General features: G+C 45.6%; 1 protein-coding gene across 3 annotated transcripts in view; it reads right to left on the bottom strand.

The window, feature by feature from the left end:
• Positions 1 to 24,699, bottom strand: part of stxbp6 (syntaxin binding protein 6 (amisyn)) — a 51,482-nt gene extending 26,783 nt beyond the window's left edge. The window contains exons 1-2 of one of the 3 annotated variants that reach the window (XM_062468854.1): positions 24,438 to 24,699; positions 15,365 to 15,561 (exon numbers count right to left, since the gene is read on the bottom strand). In XM_062468854.1, coding sequence (XP_062324838.1) covers positions 15,365 to 15,518 — 154 coding nt within the window. In that variant the 5' untranslated portion in view covers positions 15,519 to 15,561; positions 24,438 to 24,699. Of the gene's footprint in view, positions 1 to 15,364; positions 15,562 to 22,588; positions 22,859 to 24,437 lie in introns of those variants that run through there. The other 2 variants (XM_062468856.1, XM_062468855.1) reach the window with 2 other exon arrangements.
• Between the last annotated feature and the right edge of the window lie 625 nt (positions 24,700 to 25,324).

Here is a 25,324-nt window from a genome sequence, read left to right as displayed (position 1 = left end):
ATTTTCCTCACAGTGAGAGTGTCATTTGTGTCTAAACAGGATCCTCGGTGAGTGAGAGAAATTAAGAATTGCATGGCTGCCCAAATGGGAGGTGAATCATAATCATAATCATAATGGGATTTATTCGCCATGAAAGTTTGCACAGACAAGGAATTTGCTTTGGCAGGAAGGTGCATACAATAAACATATACCTAAAATTTAAATATGTGGACTATCTATACTAAGGGTACATAAACTAGCAGTACTAAGTGGGATTAGAATAGAATTAAATATACAATAAAATAAAATATAAGTTGCCGTAAATTACAATATAAAAATACAAAAATACAAATATTACAAAAAATACAAATGTACAAGATACCATTTTGTAATGCAGTGCAAAGCATTGTGTTTTAAGCAAGAAGTCATTAGAGTCAGTGTGGTCCCTTGGCCTTGTTGAAGAGGCCAACAGCGGAAGGGAAGAAACTGTTTTTGTGGCGTGAGGTATTGGTCCTGATGGACCGCAGCCTTCTGCCGGAGGGGAGTGACTGAACAGGAGTGAACAGGCCTGATTAACGAGGAAAAACACTGGAAAGGTACTGAGCTGAGCAGGGCAGATCTGGATTTGTTGTCGGACCAGGAACAGATAAAATCACCCCACGCTGCTCATTGATCTGCCAGTCATGAACAGAGATTACCAAGAAGAGGCTAATGAGACAGCGAGATGTCTACTGCTGTGGTCAAAAGGTATGAGGAAAGAGTCGGTCGACTTAGCCTCAAGGTCTGAGAGTGGGATAGAAAGGAAAGATAATCAGTTCCTGGTAAAAACCTGGACTATTATGTTGGCTAATGAATAATTGATTCTGTAAAATCCCATTTATTGGTCAAGTAATTTCAAAGCTGAATATTACAGTCCAATTTCCATATCCATTTTCCTGTCACATAAATATTATCCTGTAGTTTGCATGTAGTAAACTCTAGACTAATGTAATTCAAATCATTTGCATACAAAATGTAACTATTTTATTTAGCTATTGGAAATAACAATACACATCAGGTTTCTGCTCAACAATTTGTGCCAAGCTTAGAAAGCGAGACATAATAGTTTGCAAAAGCTTATGTAAATGTCCATGGATTCTTCTCTGAAGTACATTATTCAAATGATGTGTGACCCAAGGTGAGGTGAAACACTGTCCCTCGCAAAGTGTTTGTTCATCTTTCCTTGGCCAATGTCTTCGCAAAGGTTTTATCGACATGCCATTGGCTGTGAAGCCCATAAAGGGAAGTTCAGGACTTCTGCTGCGATGGAGAACCTAGACTCCCGCCAAGTAGAGCACTTCAAAGCCTTAAGTGGAGGCTTGAATCTGCCTTGGTTTCTGAGGTAAAGGCTAGATAAACATGAATCACTGCATCAGAAAGAACGGCTAATTGTATTAACGGCAAGGTGAGTAATAAGAGAGCTAGTGTGATTAAATCAAGCGTGTCACGTTGAAACAACCACGTCAGTTTTGATCGTACAGTACTGCTACAGTGACTCGGAGACGTTTTAAAGCACTCCTGCCATGTCTCGTCCCAGACAGCACTTCTTGTAATGGATCAAGCATCCATCTTCCACCTCTTCCAGTCTTCAAGTCGTTCATCACAACAAACCAGGTTGTCCTTGGGAGGGAGGAGAGAGATTTGGAAGAACAAGAGGAAGAGGACGAGGATTTTTGTCTGGATCCACATGCGGCCCAGATGATGTAGGAAAGGGGAGGCTGTTCTCACTACAGACATCCATCCAGAAGTCCCTCTTAACATTCATCACTGGTGTCAGGGGTCACTAACCAGGACAACTGAGGTCAGGACACTCCAGAGGACAGCGCCTGGGTCTTAGGCAAGGCTCAGAGACAGCTACCCCTCCAATCAGAGAACCCCAAACGATTGTCTGATTCTTTATCAAAGAATGTCTATGAAGTTATTTATTTTTTCATAAACTAAATTCAAAGTTTTGGTTATAACTGCACGAACTTGCCTTCTTACAAGTTCCTAAAGTATCAGGACTAGGCCAATGAATACGATGAGGGCTTGACTGACAGGGTGTGATCACCAGTGGAAATGACTAAGCCTTTGGATGTCTTCCTTGTTTAAAATCACCTGGGACCAACCCTTCAGAGAAATCATGAGAAAAGAACCAACGACATCTCCTGTTGCTCCTGACATCATCCATCTTCCTGTTCTTGTCCTGGTACATCCTGTACAATTTGAGACCGGCGCAAGAACATTTTCCGAGGGAATGCGATTGCAATTTTTTTGTTGATGTTGTGTTTCATGTGACTTCGCCCACCTATCACTGCAGACATTTTGTCTTTACAACTGTTGAAATACAGCTCCTGGAAGATCTGTATAGTTACTGAGGAGAAATCATATTAGAGGAAGTCCACAGTAGGAGATAACTGGGTTCCTGCAAAGTGCTGGTAAACAGAACTAAAGTAGTGTCACCCAGGCCCCTATGGCAGAAGTGATGGATGATGGGAGGTGTATAGTCTGGGAGTAATCTTTCACATATCTGTTGTCAGCTACTAGCCACATTCTCTACATAGTGCAGGTGAATGATGAGGTCAGAAGAGGTCACTGCCCTCATGTAAACATAGCATGATAGTACACAGACGGCTGTTAAGGAAGTCTTCATGAAGATTGGTTATCAATGACTGCTTTCTTTAGTTCTCCCCCATCCCTTTCACTTTCAGTTCACACACACAACAATAACAGGAGTTTCCTGACTTAGAAATGGCATAAGGGAATTCTTAGTAGCATTGTTTCAAAGTAAAAATGTGGTCTGTTTAGACACATTATCAACAAGCTTGTTTTGATGTTTAAAACGTTTCCACCCGTGGCAGCCATTTGACCTGTTACTGACTCTCCTCCTTGCTCAGTCTGGAAGGCGAGACCAGGTTCTCAAGTTTCTGTCCCGTTTGGGATGCTCATTTAGGACAACAATGTAATAAACTAAAGACATGTGGCATGCATGTGACATGTGAACAAGCAGCCAAAAGAAACTTGATGACAAAACTGTAGAAAAGCTATCAGCAATAAGTGTTCCTAATTAAAACTTGCATCCATCCAAATTCTAATGTAGATCCTTCTGAGGGCTGAGCTCTGCTTTTTATTAGCTGTTTTCTTATTAAAGAGTTACTCCCAGCCGAAACAGAGAAACGGCTGCAGGGGTAAAGATCAATGGTTCAGAGGCCAATTATCAGAAAGTGTGATCAGGCTCCTTTCAGGGAAAACTATAAGAAACTAACTAAAGTGTGAGACTAACTCTATAGACACAAAAAAAGCTGGGTCAGCTGAAAGTAAAGTACCTAACAGGGTGCCGTTAAATGTTTTGCTGGGGTGAGAAAATTCCCGTTGAGACTAGTGGCCAGGCAAGGCTTCAAACATACATTATCGCTCAGTTTGGCTGGGGCTTATCGCTGCCATCTCTCTGTCTCTGATTACAGAGCTCCATCTTTAAATGGCTTTACCTTGTAGATGACCACAATAATTTACAGAAGATCTCCTCGATAATCTAAGGACAACATCGAGAGAGGGAAAATATTTGCAGAGAGGTCCATTCTCTGCAGCTTTTTTTAATATGACGACCATAACAATGAGTAATGTGATGCAATGCTGCTGCTTTCCTGCACGAGCTTGAGATTCCCCACAAGGTCCAATTATTCAGACCCTGGACATCCAGGGCTGTCGCTTTCCATCAGGACTGATCAACCGCTCCGGGGCTGATATAAGGCCACCCCCCCCCCCCCACCCCCACTTCACATGCATAGCTGTGCAACTGGGTGTTCACACATGCGACCAGCGCAAGCTAGCTTGGTCCCTTGGCACTTTGAATGCATCTCCCGGCTGACAAGAGAATCTGACCAGCTGCCAGACTTGACAACAGGACACTGACCAGGCAAGTCCAGGACAGCCGTCCATAGGTCCCCAGTCCCTCTTCAACCACACCACTGGGGCTTCTCTGCGATACATTCCCTGCATACATTGGTTCAGTGTAAACAAACAAAGCCGGCATAATCTAAGTTATGGTAGTATTGCAGGATCTCTGTTTTAAAAGGCTTCTGACTCACTCTGACTTCCACACCCCTTCTCCCTCTCTCCGGGAGGAGATTAGAAAGTTACGGTCCAAGTCAGGGATCTGGAGACTAGGACTGGATCCTTGCCCAGCTTCTAAAGCTAGCACTCTGCAGGTTTAACAGCTAAATAAAATAGGTTGGGGGAAAAAAGATGGTTGGCTGCTGTAGTTTTAGCCTAGACTGCAGGTTTCAATGGGAACACTAATCCTTCACGGCCCCACAGCCCATTCCGAACATTTGTGGCAAACTAAAGACAGGGACTGTGAGTCCTGTATGGGTTTGTTCAATTACGCTGGCCCTAACTTCAAAAGGGCATTCCTTGAAATATAGGCTAATTGCTACTGTAGTAACACATTCTGGGAATGTGATGTGTAAGCATGGAGGATCACTGTATTGTGCTGTGCTGTACTTAACCCAAGGTTATGAGAGCAATGCTCTAATCTTAGTGAAACATGTACTGTGCTGCACAGTAGCGCTCCAAAACAGCCTGCAGTAAAGACATGCTCCAATTCCACTCTTACCAAGCAGAGCTGGACTGAAAATGTGCTCTAAAACACAGAACTCCCGAGACATTAGATTCCCAGCTGCAGATAAATTCACTCTCTTTAGGCTGATAGAGTTAACTCCAGAAGCATCGTCTCAGCAAATCCGTGCACTCGGAAATCAATAGGACTTTAAAATGATATAAGAATCATCTGCGTGACCTGGCATATAAGATACGGCTGTGAATCAATTACATCTGAAGACATCAATCGTGCTCGATCCCTCCCCGTAAAGCGGCTCTCCAGTTCGACTCCTCCTTGGGGCTCGTCCCTGAGACAGACTGGCAGCTCCAAGATCTCTACAGAAAGATGGAACCTTGAACGCTAGCCTATTCGATGGATTATGGGCGTATCAGCAATGGAAAGTGTTGGCCATTTAGTTAGCATAATGGAATGCACAAATACTTTATTACAGTTTATAAGGGATGACTGGGATTGTTGTCCTCGCATATTCAGTGGCCGGCTTCACACAGTAAACCACATTGGTATTCCAAGAGATACTGTGGATAAGAGGACACTCAAGAAAGGGCTTATAAGTGTGTAAATGGCGACCTTTAAAATGAAATGTTTGTGTTCCTCCTTTAGTCATGGGGCTTTGTTATGATGCAAATCATATTCTACTGGGACTGTTGTCACAGGACACCTCCCACCACCTCTGCAGGGCAACGACTATCTGAGTGTGTTATGTTTGTGTGTGTGTGTGTATGTGTGTGTGTGTGTGTGTGTGTGTGTGTGTGTGTGTGTGTGCGTGTGTGTGTGCGTGCGTGTGTAAATATGCACATGCGTTCTCTTTACATCAGACTTTCCATCAGTCGGTTGAGAATTCTGTGAGAATTATTCATGGTTTCCCGCATTCACTATAGATAACAAATGGATGCAATAAAAGGTGCTGCGTTCGGTTCAACCTCTCCGCCTTTCAGATATAATCCTCCATAAATACGCTGGGAGGGAGGGAGGGAGGCTGCTTGCCATACTATAAGATGAATGTCCGCGGGAAGACTGAACATGGAGTGAGATGTGGACGTCCTGCTGAAGACAAACCCTCCTCTAGACAGGTTTACTGGTTAGACTTGGAACATAACCCAGGAGCAGGCTGTAAATCAGCGTATGCGAGTATGTATGTGTGAACATGCACCGTGTAAAGGCCCCCCCTCCCCAAAGAAAGGGTAATTTGTTTGGAATTGCCCCCACTGCTGGTCTTGTGGTTTGAACAGAGGTCTCTGATAACCTGAGACGGGCGAGCAGAAGGGCGGACTGGGCGTGTGCTGGCGCTGTGGATGAGCGATGGGAGGGCGGCTTCCGCCAGGAACGTCTCAGAAAGTGCATCGGTGTCAGTTTGGGAATCTGATTCATGACGTGGGAGAAAAGCAAATCAAATGCACAGCTCCGGTACACCTGGCCCGTGAGCTGACGAGAGCCATGAATCGCCGAGCGGGGGAATGAATGGATCAGCATATCCCACCGGTCTTCGGTATTTATTAGTGAGGCAGCAGGGAAACTCGGCATGCTAAATGTTTGCTGGAGCAACATAGAAGTGGGCATTTGTTACCCTTCCACCTCAAGGCTGATGGGAGAACAGACAAATATTTGCCTTGGAGAGAGTAGTCAGCTTGCACGGACAGATCTGCAAAAAAGGAGCTGATCAATATTCCTCAGACTCTGCCACAGTAACTTGGGCCAACGAGCCCATTCGTCGTCCTAAGTGATAGGTCTGGCCTGACAACGTCCCTGTAAGCAACCTTGTGTTGACAAGAGATATTGCAGGTTGTTTTCTACTGGTTCATTTCATAAGGAAGATTCTCATAGAGAAAAACATTCTCGAGTTCTTGACTCCAATGTTGAAGGCCGCAGGAGATCGAGGATAACCACACAACAAAAAATTCAATTTATGATCAAATCTCTAGATACTAGAACGCCATCCGTTCAGCCTTCACTGTTGTAGTTTCAGTCAGGAATAAAACAATATTGAATCTGGAGTGACACACAAAATAATGTAAGCGACTTCCATTACCTGCTTCAGAGAACGCCCTACCAGTCTGGCCAGACCCAGTGAGCCATCCACACCGCAATCAGATCACGGAAGATTCCAGGGGTGGAAGGGAATTGAAAAGACTGTGTGTATTTCTCCTAGGTTTTGGAGCCTGTCGGGTAAAGCCTGAGGTTTAGAGACGGAAAGCCAGACGTCTTTGCATAGAGATACCACAGCATAACCTGATCAACTCTTTACTGTGGCATGTCTGGCTGTCTGGGGAGTTCCAGCAGAGCAGAAACAGCCTGGCTGAGAGCTGCACTAGGCCAAACAGACCTCTCCACGGATGACAGGAAACGCAGAGGAACATCAGCACCAAAGGAGGCGAGATGGGAAAGGAGGTGGAACAGAAAGTGACAAGAGAAGGAAGAGAGAGAGAGGGAGGAAGACAAAACGATTGACTAATGCATGACGGCATCTCTCAGCTCTTCACCTTTCTTCCACTAGTTTGCCCTCTTTCCATTTCAATGCACCACAAGAGCAGAAGCGAATGATTCATGGAGAGAAAGGGAGAGAGCGAGAGAGAGACAGAGAGAGAAAGAGAGAGTGAGACAGAGAGAAAGGACGAGAGAGAGAGAGCAAAGACAGAGCTTGCCGGTTGAATTATCCAGACCAGCTCAATCAGAAGAGATGTTTTATGTATGCAGCACCAGGGGCAGAGCCAGGTCTCACTCCCCTCCCCAGGCTCTCTTGAAGGCTATACAGCAGGATTGTTGCATATCACACCCCCAATGTCATCACTGCTCTGGGGGATAGACGGACATGCGTATGCGTGTGTGTGTGTGTGTGTGTGTGTGTGTGTGAGGGTCTCTGTGTTTGTGTGATAAGACGTGAACATGTGTCAATGGAAAGGAATTAAGAAGTGAGTGTTAAGACCGACATGCATGTCGAGAGAAATAATGTTTTCATTAAGGAAGACTTTGAGGATGGGATTTACTCCCAGACTTGGTACAGCCTTTGTTTTGCAGTGTTTCTTAGGCTTTACTATGAAAATGCCTGCATAGCTTGTCTTAAAAGATATTGCCACATGGTTAATGTACTGTGCATATACAGTAGGGATGGCAAAATGACATTTCTATTCAGCTTCAGATAAGAAATAGCTGTTCAGGAAATCCAGTTTCACTTATTTTGTTTTAGAGAAATGGTCCCTGCTTCCAAAGGACGCCGTGTCTGCACACAACATGTCGAAATCTGGATTAACATCTCCTACTGCCACCAATGGTGTTACGGTCAGATGGTAAGGTTCTCCTTCCTTATATCTAAGGTATTCAATTCTGCCAAATTGTTATTTTGTTTTTACCCCAGTACCCAATAAACCTGGAGACTCTGGATATCCCCCTCCCTTCCCCTCCATCTCTCCCTCTCTAGTCTTCCCCTCATCCTGATCCAGCCAGCATGTCTGCAGTTACCGCATGGCACGACTCCATATCGACACGTCTCAGAGGCTGCAGGGTTATTGAACAGGGATTCTGAAGAGACTTGGATTCTGCTGGAGGTGACAGGAGGACTGTCAGTACCACTCACCCCTACAATGTGTCATTCCAAATTTCCAGTATCAAGAGGCAGATATGACCTCACAGTTTCGGGATAACAGCATGGGAGACAGGCTTTCACTGACCAAGCTGAGGGTTTTTGTGAATTAAACACTGTTGATAAGGTTCAGACTGCTTCCCTCTACCATTACAATCTTCTGAACAATACTGTGAAAGAAACACCGTAAATCTCCACACTGTTCTTCTTCCAGATATTTTCATTTGAGCCATTTAAACAGAGCTTAATAAAACTAGAGGTTGGAAGTCCATTGGAATGAGTAAATAAAGCGGGTTATTAAGTGTTAAGTCGTGAAGCACTTCAGTTTGACAAGGACCGAGCGCCAGCCAATTATATGCATGGCTGCCTTTTACAAGAGAGGAGCGCTGGAGTCCTTTTGTACTATATGTTTTTTCACCTTCATTTCTCTCTGTTTTGTCTGTTTTCATCCCCCCTTCATGTGCTCGGCCCACTGCTACCAAACAATGAGCGAAAACAACAAAATCACGCCACCATTAGCCTAAAGCGAGGGCTACCGGGGATTCTACCATTAGTCTCCTCGTTGCCAGGTTTGTTAATGCAAGACATTGGCTCTATCCACAGATGTGGTGACTGGCTCGGTCTCTTTTCCAAATGTCCATGTAATTATCTTGCTCCCATCATAACAACCCCCATCCCCACCAACCCCCCCACCACCCCCCCACCCACCCCGCGCACCCTTGGTCGCCCGCGCCCAGCATCTCCACAAGTGTGCCTCTGTGAACGTTAACACCAGGCAGATGGTGGCGGCTGGAAAGACTGTTTACTGGGCCCCATGGATACGGTTCAGCACGCACTCTCTTTTGGCCTTTGCCCAAAATGTTTAAAAGCCGGCCAATTCATATTTGTGGTTCTGTAAGCTTCTTTGCAAATTCTCTAAACACCTAAGATGAAGTAAACAAGCATGATTCTCTAAACACCTAAGATGAAGTAAACAAGCATGAGCAACAACATGAAAACAACAGGCTGTGTGAAAACATGCACTCTGGGCAGGTCATCTCTCATCTCCAGACTATCATTTCTGTGTGTGTGTGCGTGTGTGTGTGTGCGTGTGCGTGTGGTTGAGGGGTGGGCGGGTATGATAAACAGCAGAGCAAACAGGGCTCCCTTCTACATTTTCTCTCTCTTTCCAGTTCTACTAGGTTTATCTCTCCCTCGGTCAGAGGAGACCCTCGCAGCCCGAAAGCAGGAAACACAGAACGTTCCAGAGAAAATCGCAACTGCCACGAGGCAGCAGAGGATCCTTCACAGTTTCCAATGTCCACCCTTGTTTTCAAAACAGAGCGGAGGACAACAGCATCACCAATTACATTAAATGAAACCCCAGTGTGTGTGAGGCCAGCCTTCAGGGGTCAGCTCTGTGGCCGAGGCCTCCCGGGGTAGGCTGGGAGAGTGACTTAGACACTGAAAGGAGGAAGAGGGCTCCATGTTCAAGACGGACAGAGTTTAGACTTTGTGAGAACGTGGTGAACAGAGCTGTCAGGACCAATGAATCTGTGTTCAACATGGTGCGTCACCCACTGTGCACAGTATACAGACACACACACACACACACAGGTGCCCTGTGGGTTTCTGGGAGGATGAAAATGGCATGGCATGCACGCCATCACACACTTCTGTCCATCTGCAGCACATTACTGCTCACCTGGGCCTTTCTCCGATTGCGTGCCTGTGTGTACTTCTGTTAACGAGCGTATAGAGGCCAGATGACAGCCAACACCTGCTCAGAAATAGTTGACGTGTGTGTGTGTGTGTGTGTGTGTTTGAGAGGGGGTGGTGTTGGGATGAGGGTGAGAGCAGGTAGCAAGAAGCCTCCTCCTTCCCCAGCCCCACAGAGGAGGTAGAGTCTACCGTCAGCTAGAGCACCAGGCTGATTAGGCAGCCAGCCAGGCAGGCAGGCCAGCATCCAGTGAACACTCATCCTCAGCCACTTCCAACACGTCCATCTCTCTCTCTCTCTCTCACGCTAGAGTGAACTTTGGGAATCTACCCAGTAACATGGCTAAGGGAAGGAAGGGCTTGTACTTTCTTCTGTTCGTCCTGTACAGAAGGAGAGTTTGCGTCAGTCAGTCAGTATCTGCTGCAGCAAGGACCTGGAGTGAAGCAGCACAAAGACAGACTCCAGCACAACATTTCTCTCCACACAGAGTACACACATACTTGACCTTCACTGGTAAACACACGTTAGTCCTGGCTTAGTTAGGACAGCCAGACTCTCAGAAGCCCCTGTGCCTTACCCCCCCACCCCATCTGTCAGCTGCGAGGGTCGCACTGACCTCCGGCCAGCACTGACCTCCGGCTAGCACGGAGCTTGGGACCATGGGAGGATTTAGGTTGGTGACTGAAAGTCAGAGAAGCTCATTAGATATCTCTGACGGCTCCAACCAACTGAAATTAAGCCCAGGCCTCTTAGAACACGGGCACGCCCATCGCTCACTCAGAAAAATGTATAATCTATAAGACGGCTGACACATAGCTGTGAATTTGTCATGGGAATGCAAAAACGATATATTCAGTTTTAACGCGATTACCAGAGAATGGATATATAACTACTCAATAATCAGCGCAAAGATGGATGGAATTTATATTTGGTTCTGTTTGGAGAGCAAAGGGGGGGGGGGGGGGGGGGGGGGATGTGGAGATCTGTCTTGACTGCTCATTGGTCAGAATAGGGGAGGGTGAGAGTGTGTGTTTGTGTGTGTGTGTGTGTTGGCAGTCATAAGTCTCTAAGCTAATTGACTCAAATTAAAGTTATTCAGATCAATGCATCAGCGCTTGAGGGCTTCAGTCCTGGGCATGATGATCAGTCTGTATCTCAGGGTCATACTCATTAGTCTGCGGGTGGAACAGTGAAACACACACATCACACACGCGCTCAAAACACACATGCGCATACACACTGTCTTTCTTATACGCAAACAAGGTCAGACGCACATACTGTGCACACACACACATATACACACGCAAGTACTCATGCATGTATGCACACACGAGCCACCGCAGCCCCTACATGCTGATATGAATTCTGGCCTCATCAGGCACATGTGTGCATTCAAACCCATCCAGCATGCTCTCCCCCACGCGCACACACGCTTCCATAGAGCCACACATTGCTTACTCCCACACACAAACACACAACCTCTTCTTCAACACACACGCTCTCACACAGTGTGTGTGTGTGTGTGTGTGTGTGTCAGCAGGGGACTGGGCAGTGCAGGGGTTGTTATTCTGCAGTCAGGACAAGCCTGATGCTACCACACCGTCCACTACTCATTTCCTGCACTAACCCCTCCTAACCCTGGAGGGATCTTCATCAACCTTTGGGCTTCAAAGTGCTGTTACACACACACACACACACGCGCACAGTTGTTGTGTAAGCTAAAACTAAAACAGTAATAACATTACTTATTACTTGGAATTATATTTTAATCATGGATTGTGTTTTACAAATCACAAATCAGGGATTGTTTTTTCTCACCTCTGTTCTAGAACAGTTGTTATACTTTACTGACCCTGTGCACACACCCCTGAAGTCCAGCTGGGGAGACCCTGTATGATACCCAGAGATCAAAGACGAAAAACACAGACTGAAACAGATCAAGGCTGGGCTCCTGGCAAAGCTAAATGTGAGTTGTGTGTCTGTGTGTCTGTGTGTGTGTGTGTCTGTGTGCGTGAAAGAGAGAGCTAGCGAAAGATCAAAGGCATTCAGAAGTTCCATACAGATGTAATGACCACACTCTGAGAGCAGAGAACATGAACACTAAACATGAAAACATCAGGTTCATCTCAGCCCGGGCCAGCCCACAATCTCCTCAGGTCTTCGGGGCATTTTGAACGAGACTCTGAATGAAGAATGTGAATAATAATCAAAAAGCTGAAGATCTTCTTCACATGCAAACTAAAAACATGACATGTAGTCCACACATCTTCCATGTTATGCACTGTACTGAACACATATTCAGACGACAACAAATCCTCCAATGATTTCTCCTTCCTGGTAATCAGTCTAGAGAGCAAGCACTGGCATTGCCCAGACAAAGCCTGTATGTGTCTGTGTGTGTGTGTGTGTGTCTGTGTGTGTCTGTGTGTGTGTGTCTGTGTAGTTTTCTGACTGAACCCTAAAGGATCGTAAACCAACAGAGGTACAGTAGCAGTGGGAGTCTTGTCCAGGACTGTGTGTTTCGCTGATGAATACTCCCCACACACCCCGCCACCCCTACCCCCACACCCCCAACCTCCCAGCACAACACAACGGCCAATTTACACACTCCTGTTCCCACTCTCTCAGAAAAATAGGCTACTGTGTAGTTGGACAGACTAGCTGGTATTCAATGTGCCTGTGTCCTATTGACTGTGTCTAGAGGGGGCAAAACAAGACACTGCCTGTGCTCCAAGAATCTCAACTGGCTGATGTGATGACATACCGTACTGCAAGCACCTAGGCACACTGTATGAGAAACAAGGACAAAGAATAATTGAAGAAAATGTGGTGGTGAGAAAGTGAAGACAAGCCGTCTCATTTAAAATGACTTGTTGAGACATCAACTGGGCAGGCACACCTAGCCTGGTTACTGTCACAGATCTGGTATAGTGTGTGTGTGCGTGTGTGTGTGTGTGTGTGCGCCAGTGTTAGGGCCACTGAAGCAGAAAGTAGTGAAGAGGTTTCCATCTAGCCTTGGATAGACAGACATGTTGTGTTAAGTGACCAGACTAGAGTCCTGTATGTCCATACAGAGCAGTCCATGGCATACTGTACTTTACTGTACAATACTGCTGTACGGCTGTGTAGTTTGATACGGGCCCAGCTAGTGTTGCCCAGGCTAAATCATTGCATAATCCTGCCTCTGGGCAGGCAGCAGTCATGGGATTGTCAACATTCCTCCCACACAAACATGAGCTTGATTCCACACACACACACACACACATTCAGTAGGGCATAAGACTGGGGACCTTTGGTTTTACCCACTCATACACATTTCTATGCTCACATACAGTGTGCATGCTCACACAAACACACAGCTTCTGGTCTGGTAGTTAAAAACAACTCCTTGTCATTAGCCGTGAAAACTAGAGAGTCAGTGGAATCACCAGGGTCCAAACAGCACAATGACCAGCACAGCTGATATGTAGACATACAGACAGACCGATGTTCAGACATCCACGTTACATAAAACCCATTCACTTGTTCTTTGGTAAATAAGGACAAGGCCTAGTCCTTTGGCCTGCTTGAATGGAGCCGAGGAAGTGAAAGGAGTATAGATCATGTTGAATGGGTCTCAGTACAAGTTATATCAGGAGAATATATACTAGAGTGAATGATGTAGCCTTGACACGCACTTTCGCATTTCAGTAGACCCATGAGAAGAGCAGACGACTTCACTGGATGGAAAATGTAAAAGGAATCAAGAAGGAAGAAAGAGTAACCGATTCCTTTAGTGGAAGGGTGCAGCTGAGGCTGTGGCACTTCTGACGAGCTGGGCTACAGGCTGGGTCTATTGTGGCTGGCTTATCAGGCTCCACCACGACCTGGCCAAGAACGTACACAAGCTGTGTAAACCTTTACAGCTTTGAAGCAACTTTAGTTTGACACCCTCTGGCTAATCAGCTGGAATTTATGGAGTCACAGTAACCCAGACAGTCACACACAAGCATGCATAAGGTCCCCCCCCCCCCCCCCCCCACACACACACACACACACACACACACACACACACACACACACACACACACACACACACACACACACACACACACACACACACACACACACACACACACACACACACACACACACACACACACACACACACACACACACACACACACACACACACACACACACACACACACACACACACACACACACACACACACACACACACACACACACACACACACACAGCAGGTCAATATTCTCAGGGCCACTCGAGTAAATCAATGTACCTACGTATGACACAGGAGTCGTGAACACCATTAGACAGACAGACACCCACCCTCGTCCGGGAGTCTAACGAACACAGGAACATTCCAGAACATTCCAAGCGTGACCAAACGTCATTTAGTCCGGTTGTCATGAACAATCCCCAAGCTGATTAGCATCTCTAACGGAAGCAGCAGGACCCAGTTTATGGGTTTCAATTACTAGTGCAGAGCCTGTTAGAATGAACCACAGACAGACAGACAGACAGGCAGGCTCTACACAGCTCTAAAGAGAAATTACAAAGTTAAAGGTTGCTGAAAACCTGGAAGTCATTATCCCTTCAGGAGACTAAGGAAGGAAGGCCTGTCTATTGGGTGGTAATTGGAAGGCTGCCTTCAACCTGACACCAGCCAGGTACTGGTCACCTTCCTCTAGCTGTGATGTAGGGCCGACACCTAAATACCCAACCTGTCCCCGTAAAATGAGTTTGGGACTTTGTGTGTGTGTGTGTGTGTGTGTGTGGGGGGGGGGGGGTTAGGTTTAGGTGATTTGCTGCTGCCTAAGGAGTGGCTGACAGGAGGAAATGGGCTGCTTCATGAACAGTTCTGGAGCTGCATTAGAGTCCAACCTACAGTAGAGTCTGCTCGCGACAGTATACAGATTTGTTTTCCTCCAGTGTCTCGTAAATTAATAAGCATGACTGATTATATTACCTAGCAATATCACGATACCATTAGGAGAAAAATCATTTGTAAGACAAAAACTATTTTAAATCCCCCCCTTCCATTAAAATCCACACATACACACACAAGCAAATCCAAATCTAATCATTTGACACTAAACTAAAGCAAGCAGCAAATTGGCTTAGTGAGAGCCTCTGTAAGCGTCAACATGCTGATCAGTGTAACTGATGTTGGAGTGTGTGTAAATGTGTGTGTGTGTGTGTGTGTGTGTTTATGCCCAGGATAGTAACACAGACAAGGAGAAAAATCAACTTTGCCATCTGTAGGGCTGGAGCAGGAGTCTCCATCCAGGTTAACAAAGCTCACACTAACACTAACACTAACACACACAAAGTTCACAAAAACCGAAACAAATACATTTAGTCATTTAGCAGACGCTCTTATCCAGAGCGACTTACAGTAAGTAAGTCTACACACACAAATACAAATGTATGCACTGTCACAAATGCAGCAAAAAGGTTCCCTCTAACCTGAGAGGCAGATGAAGGTCATGTAGTCCCCCTGACCCCCCGTGGCCAGGAATGGGATCTTCTTCTTGGTCCTCCTCCTCACCTGGACGGCCACGAGCATCTTCTCGTCGTGAGGCGTGAACACCTCCTTGTTGATGGCTAACTTGGCACTCATGTCGGTGAGTGGTGGACAAGAAGGGCAGGTTAGGCTCTCTGTTCTGCTCTGTGGAAGAGATAAGGGACAAGGACCAGATGCTGTTGTTAAAGGAGAAATGAAACATAGCATAGGTAACCCGGGATGATTTATGTGCTAGGAGATGTGGGCAGAAGTCACACTGCGGGTGCAGGAGGGGCGGAAAATGATGGTGCCACGAGGCATCGTCAGACAGCTTCAAGTCTCTGCAGTCCCTTGACTCTGGTAACCCCCCCCCTCCCTCCAGTCCCTCTCCTATCTCATCTCTGCTCTGTTCCCAGAAACGGCACCGTAAAAGACCGTAATGACAAAGTAGGAGGGAGCGAGCCAGTGACCTGCTCTGAAGTGATAGAAAGTCGCTCAACTCCTGGCGGGACGACGCAAATATTGACACCGAATCTCCCTCGGCAACAAGGCAATATTCCTCTCGGCGACATGATCCGTATGTCACCAAATTGAAACGATTTTGTTTTGGAACCAAAGACAAAATCTCATCTATAATCTCATTGGGAGACAACAGAGGATCAGGTCATTACATTTCCATTACTTCTTTTAAAACTTGTCTCCCCATTCCAGCCGATAGTGTGGTACTCCTCCAGTGAACAGTGTTGATGTAATGCCCACGTCCCAGACACATGTTGGCGGAGTATTAGTGGCAGAGCATTATGGTGTCAACTAAAACGGTGTTTAAGCAAGGCCAATTGTGGTTAAATGCAGGACGTGGTCGTAAAGAATGCTGTTTAATTGGGTCAAAGCGTCTCTGGAGGACGACTATGAAGTTTAATCATTCTCTCACAGACTTTCACATACGCACACAAACACAGTTGCCACCAACTAATTGTCAGTCTCAAACATTAGATTCCTACTCCCATTACTCAGCTCTGAGGCATAGCGTCTCAGTCCGAGACACAACGACCTCATCAATCTGGATTGCTAATAAACAGTCTCAACTCTGTTTCTTTCTTCTAAAGAGTTCAGCAAGCTTCAAACGACTGTTTGGCAGCGAAACTGAAGGAAATAAAGAAGACTACATTAACCCTTGTGTTATCTTCGGGTCATTCTGACCCATCAGTCATTGTGACCCACCGTCGTATTGCGACAGATTTACCGCATACAAAGACAAAGTGAAGCATTTTCTTTTAACCGTTGGGCTGTCTCAGACCCCCCACATTGCAAAGGTTAAAAGAAAATTATTTTAATTTGTTTTTGTATTGGGTAAAATTGGGTAAACACAACGATGGTTCGTTATGAACCTTTGGGTCATGTGACCCGAAGGCAGCACGAGGGTTAAGGGAGTGAAAAGCTGAAAATGTTTCTAAAATTCACAACAACTGGTAAAAAAACACAAGTTTTACACAAGTAAAAAAAAAAAAATTCAAAGAAAAAAAGAACCTTCAAATTAAATCAAATGAAGCTACTTTATGTCCCTGTATGAATAACAGACACTTGATCTGGCTCAGGCCAACTTAGGATAGAATATTACACAATCGTTCCTCAAGATTATCACTTGTTTAATGAACGACGGGTCTATCTAGAATCATCAAAAACACACGCCAACTTCTCTTGAAGAGTAATTAGACCAACAACAAAAAAATACCCGCTTGGAATATTGACCACATCCATCATTAGTTTAAATCTAGGGCCTAGACTCCGACACCCTGCAGACGTGGCGTGGACGGATGATCACTAAGCCTCGTCACTCCTTGAAACAGGCTACATTCAACAAGCCCCCTCACTTCCAAACTGGTGTCCACTTTGCAACGGCTCTTAGGGCACAAAGACGTTTAGTGAGGATTTTATCATCCCTATATGAGTATTAAGAGTGATGGATATGGTTGGTGGTGCCTTCAAAGTGCTTTTGAAACCATTAGCACAGTATTGCATTTCTTGGAAAGAAAAAGGGAAAAAAAGAAAAAGAAAAGGCTACTTTTTCTCTATATGGTTATCTTAGCCAAGTTGCTGTAGTGGTTTCCGTATCTGCGTGGTACAGTATGTGAGGATAATAGGACTGCATCAGTGATAGGTCACTGGTTCTGTCGTCTCTCCGGGAGGTGGCAGAGGTAGGGGGGAGCTGAGCATCAGGTCTTCCCAGCAGAAGCCCTCTCTGGTGGGACATAATCTGTCAAGCCTCCCGCTCACTTCCACCATGCTCCAGTTGGGATGGAAGGATCCCCCCCTGGCTCCATCCAAGCTGTCACCAGGCAGAGGGGAGTCCCTAGCCTCCATCAGGTGGGTCACTGAAACATGAGGGTTTAGGACAGAGCCTTCAGGGAACAGGATTGGAACATAATCATTGTGGCTGGTGGTGTGAGTCCTGCACAGCTGGCCTCTTCAGCGGTGAACATTCACTTCTCAGAGCTTTTTTTCCAACCCATTTTTCAACCACCCCCGTCGTGCTTCAGAAAAACTGCACCTTGCTTAGCAGCGAAATGAGAGTCCCTCTCCCTCTCCTCCACTGTGTTAATGTGTTCAGCTGAAGCTTTCAAATCTCCTGGGGGTTCGGCTAAAAGGGGGCTTCATGTTGAGAGGCAACACCGCTACTTTCCACATCATCTCCGTGCTCACTCATGTCTCCTCCCCTACCTCACCTGCCTCTCTTCTTGCTTTTCTCCAGTGGCTTCTACCCTGCCTTGCCTCTCTTCCTTTAATGATCTTATCCTGCATCTCCTCCTGTATCTTCTTATTCCTCTCCTCCCCTGCCTCTCCTCCCCTGCCTCTCCTCCCCTGCCTCTCCTCCCCTGCCTCTCCTCCCCTGCCTCTCCTCCCCTGCCTCTCCTCCCCTGCCTCTCCTCCCCTGCCTCTCCTAAAAGACTCAGAGGAATCTGCTACAATCAGTTATAGCGCATCGAAGGTCTCTTGCATCCCAGGCAGGTGGTCAATGAGCACCATCTGCTGAAGTCAGTTCTCCTTTACCATCCACAGATCCAGCCTGTTCAATTGCTTGCAGCAGGTCCCATCATGGCAAACCTTTGTTTAAATTCTGTTTTTTGTTACAGCGCTTTTGGTGCATGGATCTGATGTGCAGGCTGGTTGCTGTGCTGTCAGAAAGTGCGAGCGCTAGAATCCTCCAGAGGCTGCCGGTCTCAAACTGTGGATGTGAAGCTGGGAGCTAAGAGCTAACCCACAGAGAGGCTGCCTGGCAGGACACTGACGTGTTGGCTTTATCTCTCATCCACTGTCGCCTTGTCCAATGTTGTCGTGTAACAGTTCTTGTGTGTGTGAGGGTGTGTGTTTGAATGGATTCAGCGAGGCGGCGATAAGCAAGGGAAATCAAAGTCCAGCAGCTTATCTTTCCTTCACATTCCTTAGAGAACACCCTACACTCAGTAGGGAATTTGAGCTACTCCTCAGCCTGTGTGTGGTGTGTGTGTGGTCTGTGTGTACAACAATGTAAGTGTGCACACAGTTTTTTTGTCTGTGAAGTGAGCATGTCTCAGAGCAGAGTGAATCAGCTCAGGAACAGGCTGCTTTTATTTTAAAATCACCAATTAATGAAAACAGAAGGTCCTTTCTTGGCTCGGACAGCCTGGTTTTTAAGACAGGGTCTTGCTGTGCTTGACAAAACATGCACAGTGTTCACTAGCACAGGCATATTATGTGTTAAATCTCTACAGTACTTGAGTAGTGAGTGGAGTGCACAAGGAGACAGAGACATTATTACAACGGTCTAAAATTATGTGGGAAAACATGTGAAAAACTGTCCCAAAGGAAAACTCCCATGTTTATGATGACGTTGTTTGAAACTGTTTTTCACAATCGAGACCCCGATACTGTATCTTGAAATTACTAGGCAGTGACCTGTGGATGGCTCGGGTGAGGGAAACTATTTTACGATACCATTAGCATGAAGATAGAGTACCTGGCTTCGGTAGCATTTCATCAACCCTCTTGGCAGGAACACTTCTTCCATATCTTTTCTCTGCCCACATTTGACTAACTTTGGCCTCCCTTACTCCCCATATACTCCCTGTTTCCCCTCCCTCCATCACTTTGGGAGGCATTGCCGGAGCAATTAAATGGGCTCTGTTTCCTTTCCTCGGTACACTGTTTGTCCAGTGATGAAGAGGAAATAAAGAACGGATCGTTTCACATCCTCTCGGGCCTCCCAAGAGTCTTTCATGTGAGGACGGGATCATCTCGAATCCACGCAGAGTAACCTTCTAAGATCCCCCCCCCCCCCCCCCCCCGCCTCACGTGTACAGAGGGACGAGATCTAGCTGGAACAACTTGGGTTTCAGAGGTGATTCCACACCAAGATAAACACAAATGGGGCTTGTTAGTTGTTGTTGCCCTTTAGTGAAGGATGAAGTGACCGCATTGTCCGTCAGCCTGCTGGCTCTTCTGCCATCTGTGCCAGCTCGCTGTGACAGAATCCCCTTCGCCGCTGCTGCCGCAAGCCACAAACGCCAAGATCGAGGTCATTTGAGTTCTTTTAACTAAAGACCAGCATGCCAGGTTTTTGTCTGGTTGCAGGTGGGCTCTCTTCAGGGACGTTCCACTATCTGCTTTCAGGACAGCCACGAAACACTGTGTATGAGGTTTGGCTGGACGCCAAATTAAGTTCCGTTGTTGAATGGGAAAACCCGTTCATCAGAAACCACAGTGGCCCTTTCAGGCAAAGACTTTCTTCTCCATCCTTCCAGAGAGAACTGGTGGGCGCCATGTTCCTGTGAGGCTCAGGTGAACAGGGCTGTGGTGCCAGCAAAGCTCAGGCTAGGCATGAATCAACCACCAGGAACAGCACATTTCCTTCACCCACCCCTCTTTTATCGCCTCCACCCCCCAAATGACCTAATTTGTTACAGCCTGGCGCCTTATGACAATAAAACATTTGGGAGGGATCGTCAGTGGGCAAAGTCTGAACGGAGAAACAACAACAGCTCCTCAACAGAAATCCAGAGAATTCTGTTACAGTCCTGTTTTTGTGACATTTAATTTACATGTAGGCCGAGGCTAAACTGCCAGGATAAACCATATGGACTTAATGCAGCTAAACTAATAGCTAGCATGACTGAATGGACAAGTTAATGTACAACTGACCTACTGTAGACTAACAAGTTCTGGCAGGGAAAACCTGTTATTCAAACTGCGAAAGCTGAACTGCTTGTTCTCGTCGATGACTTTTATTCGTGTGAAGAGCAGCCACATAGCCTAATAATCACTTCTCCTCAGCAAACCCCACAGACGGAGGGACGAGACTCCCCAAATTTGAACGTTTCATCAGAATCCTTCACTTGTTTTGTTCCCCTTTCCCATTACATGAGCCACTGAAGACAGAAAACTGTCCCCGTGAGGTCTAAGATCCTATTGCTGCAGATTAAGGAGCGTCTCTCTCCGTCTAGTGGCAAGTTAACATGAGGGGGGGAAAAGAGGGGATTGTTAATTATCAAACTATACCCATGGGCGCCACGGTCTTTCCTCAAGTACTGAATTGCATAGGGTTCTGAACCTCTTTATGTTAAGAGTTGTTTCCTGGATTAGCCAAGTTGTGCATGGACATGGAGGCTAACTGAGTTGACTTAAAGATCCTGTAAAGTGGAATTGAAAACTAGTTTTAAGTTCACCACACTACAGAATAATGTGTTATTAACTACCCATCCAAATTCAAATGGAAAAAAAAACACAGACAAGTATGTTAAATTAGGCTTTGAAATCGCGACGCTTGAGACTGGGGGGGCGTGTCGCCTGCAGGAGCTGAAGCTCCGCCCCTCACTGCCTACCTACGATCCAGATAATGGACGCTACGTCAAGCCGAACAAAACCGTATAGAATTAGAATTTATTTGTTCAATGACTGAAACATACAGATGCATATAAATGAAATGTTCCCCTGAGCTGTAACAGTAAAAATTGACACCAGAGACTGCAGACAGTGAGCTCTCCAACTAGGCTACTTCTAGCACATTAGCTACCATTTCACCAAAATACCATAATTCTACACCGAGTAGCCTAATATCAAGTTAGCGGTTTTAACTAACTCATAGCAGAGATACCTCTGGAAAAGTTATCTAGTATAATTATAACAAGCACACAGAACTGATTGATGAACTGCTGGCGGCGGTGGATGGTCCAGGTGCAACCGGAGGAGGAACGGCCGGGAGGGCGATGCTCGGTACGGCTCCGCGCTGCAAGAGAAGCCGTGTGTCCACGAACCCCGTCTGTCTTTGGTCCATGTTAAAACTATCCGCCGTGAAATGGTCACTGCAGAGGCGGCTGTTGGAGTTTATCCGAAGCTTTCCATCAGCGTGGCTCTTCACAAAATCAATCCACCTATTTTTCCTTTCCTCATTAACCCTCGTGCTGCCTTCGGGTCACATGACCCAAAGGTTCATAACGAACCATCGTTGTGTTTACCCAATTTTACCCAATACAAAAACAAATTAAAATAATTTTCTTTTAACCTTTGCAATGTGGGGGGTCTGAGACAGCCCAACGGTTAAAAGAAAATGCTTCACTTTGTCTTTGTATGCGGTAAATCTGTCGCAATACGACGGTGGGTCACAATGACTGATGGGTCAGAATGACCCGAAGATAACACAAGGGTTAATAGGGAAATTAAATAGCGTTGCAGCGCAGCTGATGTTTTTGCATCCAGGGAAGATGCAGTTGCAGGTGGAGGGAGACATCCTGAAGCTGGCTAGCTAGCTGATGTAGGCTACAATAACAGTACAGCAGGAGGAGCCATTTAGTGATCTGATGTAGATGGGTCAAAATGACGTAGATGGGTAAGCCAGGACCCAACCTGACAAAGCTATGCGGTAATAGCCCATCAGAGATATTCCAATGCACTGCCTGACAATCTGAATAGCTTTGCCCCACCTTGACTTCAATACAAACACATGCCTAGATAAACCAATCAGACAGAGAGGCGTACCAAACAAAAAATTCAGCTATAGTCTACAGTGTGTGAGTGGTTGTTCAAATCCCTCGGCTCATAAGTCATGGAGGTAGTTTTTGATACAACTCTACACACACACACACAGCAACTCAATCCACACACAGCCACTCAAAACCTTTAAATGGTTAAGCTCTAATGACTGAGCTAAATCTTACCACCAATTTGCTTCCAACTGGGGAAATGAATTCCTCATCACAGATAAGTGTAGCCTATGCTATGGGTGTTTGCTGTGGTGGCTCTTAGCACCTGGGTTCGCTGTCTGAAGAAAAAATTACAGCCTTTCTACACGTTGAGCCTGGTTGAATTCAGACTGCCTGTGGGTGGAGGCAGACAAGGTTTGAGAAGGGGAGGGCATCTGAGGCAGTCCCCACACAGACAACACTACAGGCGCATTTCAGTTTCACGAACGGTAACAAAATATTTGACAAGTTCTTTCCCGATCTCATAGCCTAATCCAAGGTGAGGGCAGCTTGCTGCAGCTGCACAGCTTTTCTCTCATAGGACTGTCTCTTCATCTCATAGCTAATTTAATGCAGCTCACAGCTTTTAACCCTCGTGCTGCCTTCGGGTCACATGACCCAAAGGTTCATAATGAACCATCGTTGTGTTTACCCAATTTTACCCAATACAAAAACAAATAAAAATAATTTTCTTTTAACATTTGCAATGTGGGGGGTCTGAGACAGCCCAACGGTTAAAAGAAAATGCTTCACTTTGTTTTTGTATGCGGTAAAGATGTCGCAATACGACGGTGGGTCACAATGACTGATGGGTCAGAATGACCCGAAGATAACACAAGGGTTAAGCAAGGCAGACCGAATTCTGTCCCACAATGCAATAGCCCAGGCTTAAAAAGCAGACCAAACAGACTGCCTGTATTTCAGCTCAGCCTTGTAGGCTATTGTTTCAACCCTACAATAGCAGCATTAGCTTTGTAAATATTGTGCTTTTGGTCAAGGAAAATCACTCAAGTCTATGCGGTGCTTCCAGCAAATGAGTTCCAATAGGATATCCTGATTATACTGTGGCAACAAAGCCAAATACAAATTCATTCAATGAGACTAAAATGACTCTGTAGTACAGTAGGGTGTGGTACAGTTACCTAGTCCCACACACATGCATTTTGTAATAGCCCCTCTTTGCATATAATATAAATGAATAAGACTTCAAACTCTAAATTCAGAATTATAAATATATAAATAGGCATAACTAATTATGATAAATGCTTAGCTTTGATACAGGTGAAAAAACTATAGGCTGAAATTATTTGAATAAGCCTACATTAGCAATGACAACGCCTGTCTGATATTAACATTAAGAACCAAACAGAAACTCTTCGAAGTTTGGAAAATGATGCTTAAGATAGACTTCTATTCTAATCATAGACTACTAGAATCTGAAAACATGGAAACAGGAGAAGAAGAAAAAAAAAGAATAATGTGCCTTACAATGTAGGAGGCGTGGTGATGAAAATTGTGGAATGTCATGAACGTCTTGAACAGATGTTGATAAGGATGACGACATCCCTAACACATAAACCATTGACCGTTAGTATAGCCTATGATCACAAAATCACTCTAAAGTTAAAAAAAAAAACTAAGCTGTCCATGTTAGCTTATATCAAATTGTGAATGACTCCCTTGGTATCTGGGCAGCAGCCAAGGGGCGTCATTAAACAATATTTTAAGCCATATAACCAGTGCCATTCAGTTCTGAATACTTTACATTTCCTTACTTGTTTGTCAATTTGTGCTTCTGAGGCACACAGGGAGAGAAGAACACGAATCACCTTGGGCAGGTGGCTGCGTGTTTGCGTACCATAGCCACTGAACCCATTTGTAGCAAATGTTCTTTCAATAACGCGAAACTAAAAGTGGAACCGAGTTATCAAAAGCATACTACAGTAACAACTAATATGCAAGTTAGAACTTGCAAGTTAGTAATTGCATATGAAACACCATAAAAAGTCGAGGACTCGCACGCTTTAGTTATCTGTCTACTCACCACAATTCCTTAGCGACTGCTCCACGTGTGGCTTCAAGCCTTAGTAAATGTTGTCAGTGTCACTCCCTCAACTTTCAACAGTCCCGTTTTGTTACTGTTATCTACTCAAATTAAAAGGTATCATTTCGCTTTTGACATCACGGTGGTTTGCTAATTTTACTCGCTGCGGAGTTGCGTGTGGAACACAACACTGTCTCTGGTGGTGGTGCTGCTAACGCGCCACAACTGCTGTCTCGGTGGAAAAGCAGTAGCGGTTCTGCAGTTCAAGCAGCCTACTACTGGGTTCCAAACCACCGATCACGTGGGGAGTTAGCGCAACGGTATTTTTTGTTTTTTTCAATGGGACTGTCAACAAACTTCATCAAAACAATGTGTAAACAACATCTTGTGCTTCTAACTGTAAACGTGGGACGTTTCTCTTGGGAAGGATTAAACTGTTCTGTTTCTACCAGGGGCGTCGTTAGACCCTTTTTACTGGGGCACGTGCCACAGTATAAATCTGCTGTGCCCCAGTAAAATCAAAAGTTTGAGTTTTAACAATTTATTAGTCAGTTCATTAATTTAGATTGATAATCCTGGAAAATTAACACAGTATCCCAATCAACGCTTGTAAAACTGTTTAACCGAAAACCCAAACCTATATGCATGCAGAATTCCATGTCAGCGTGCTCTTCTGAGTTTGCCAAATAGCCACTGCAGCATGGACACAGAAGTCCAGGGGGGTATTCCAGAAAGCAAGTTATGCAACATAATCAGTTAAATTAACCCACCAGCTGATTCACAATGTTGCAGCAACCTACTGGCAATGTTGCTACAACTGGGTGTCAGCTGGGGAGTTAACTAACCCGGGTATGTCACATAACCTGCTTTCTGGAATACCCCGGACT

The sequence above is a fragment of the Osmerus eperlanus genome, chromosome 9 (genome assembly GCF_963692335.1).
Source record: "Osmerus eperlanus chromosome 9, fOsmEpe2.1, whole genome shotgun sequence".
NCBI classification, from domain to species: Eukaryota; Metazoa; Chordata; class Actinopteri; order Osmeriformes; family Osmeridae; genus Osmerus; species Osmerus eperlanus.
This window is presented reverse-complemented; position numbering and strand designations above follow the sequence as displayed.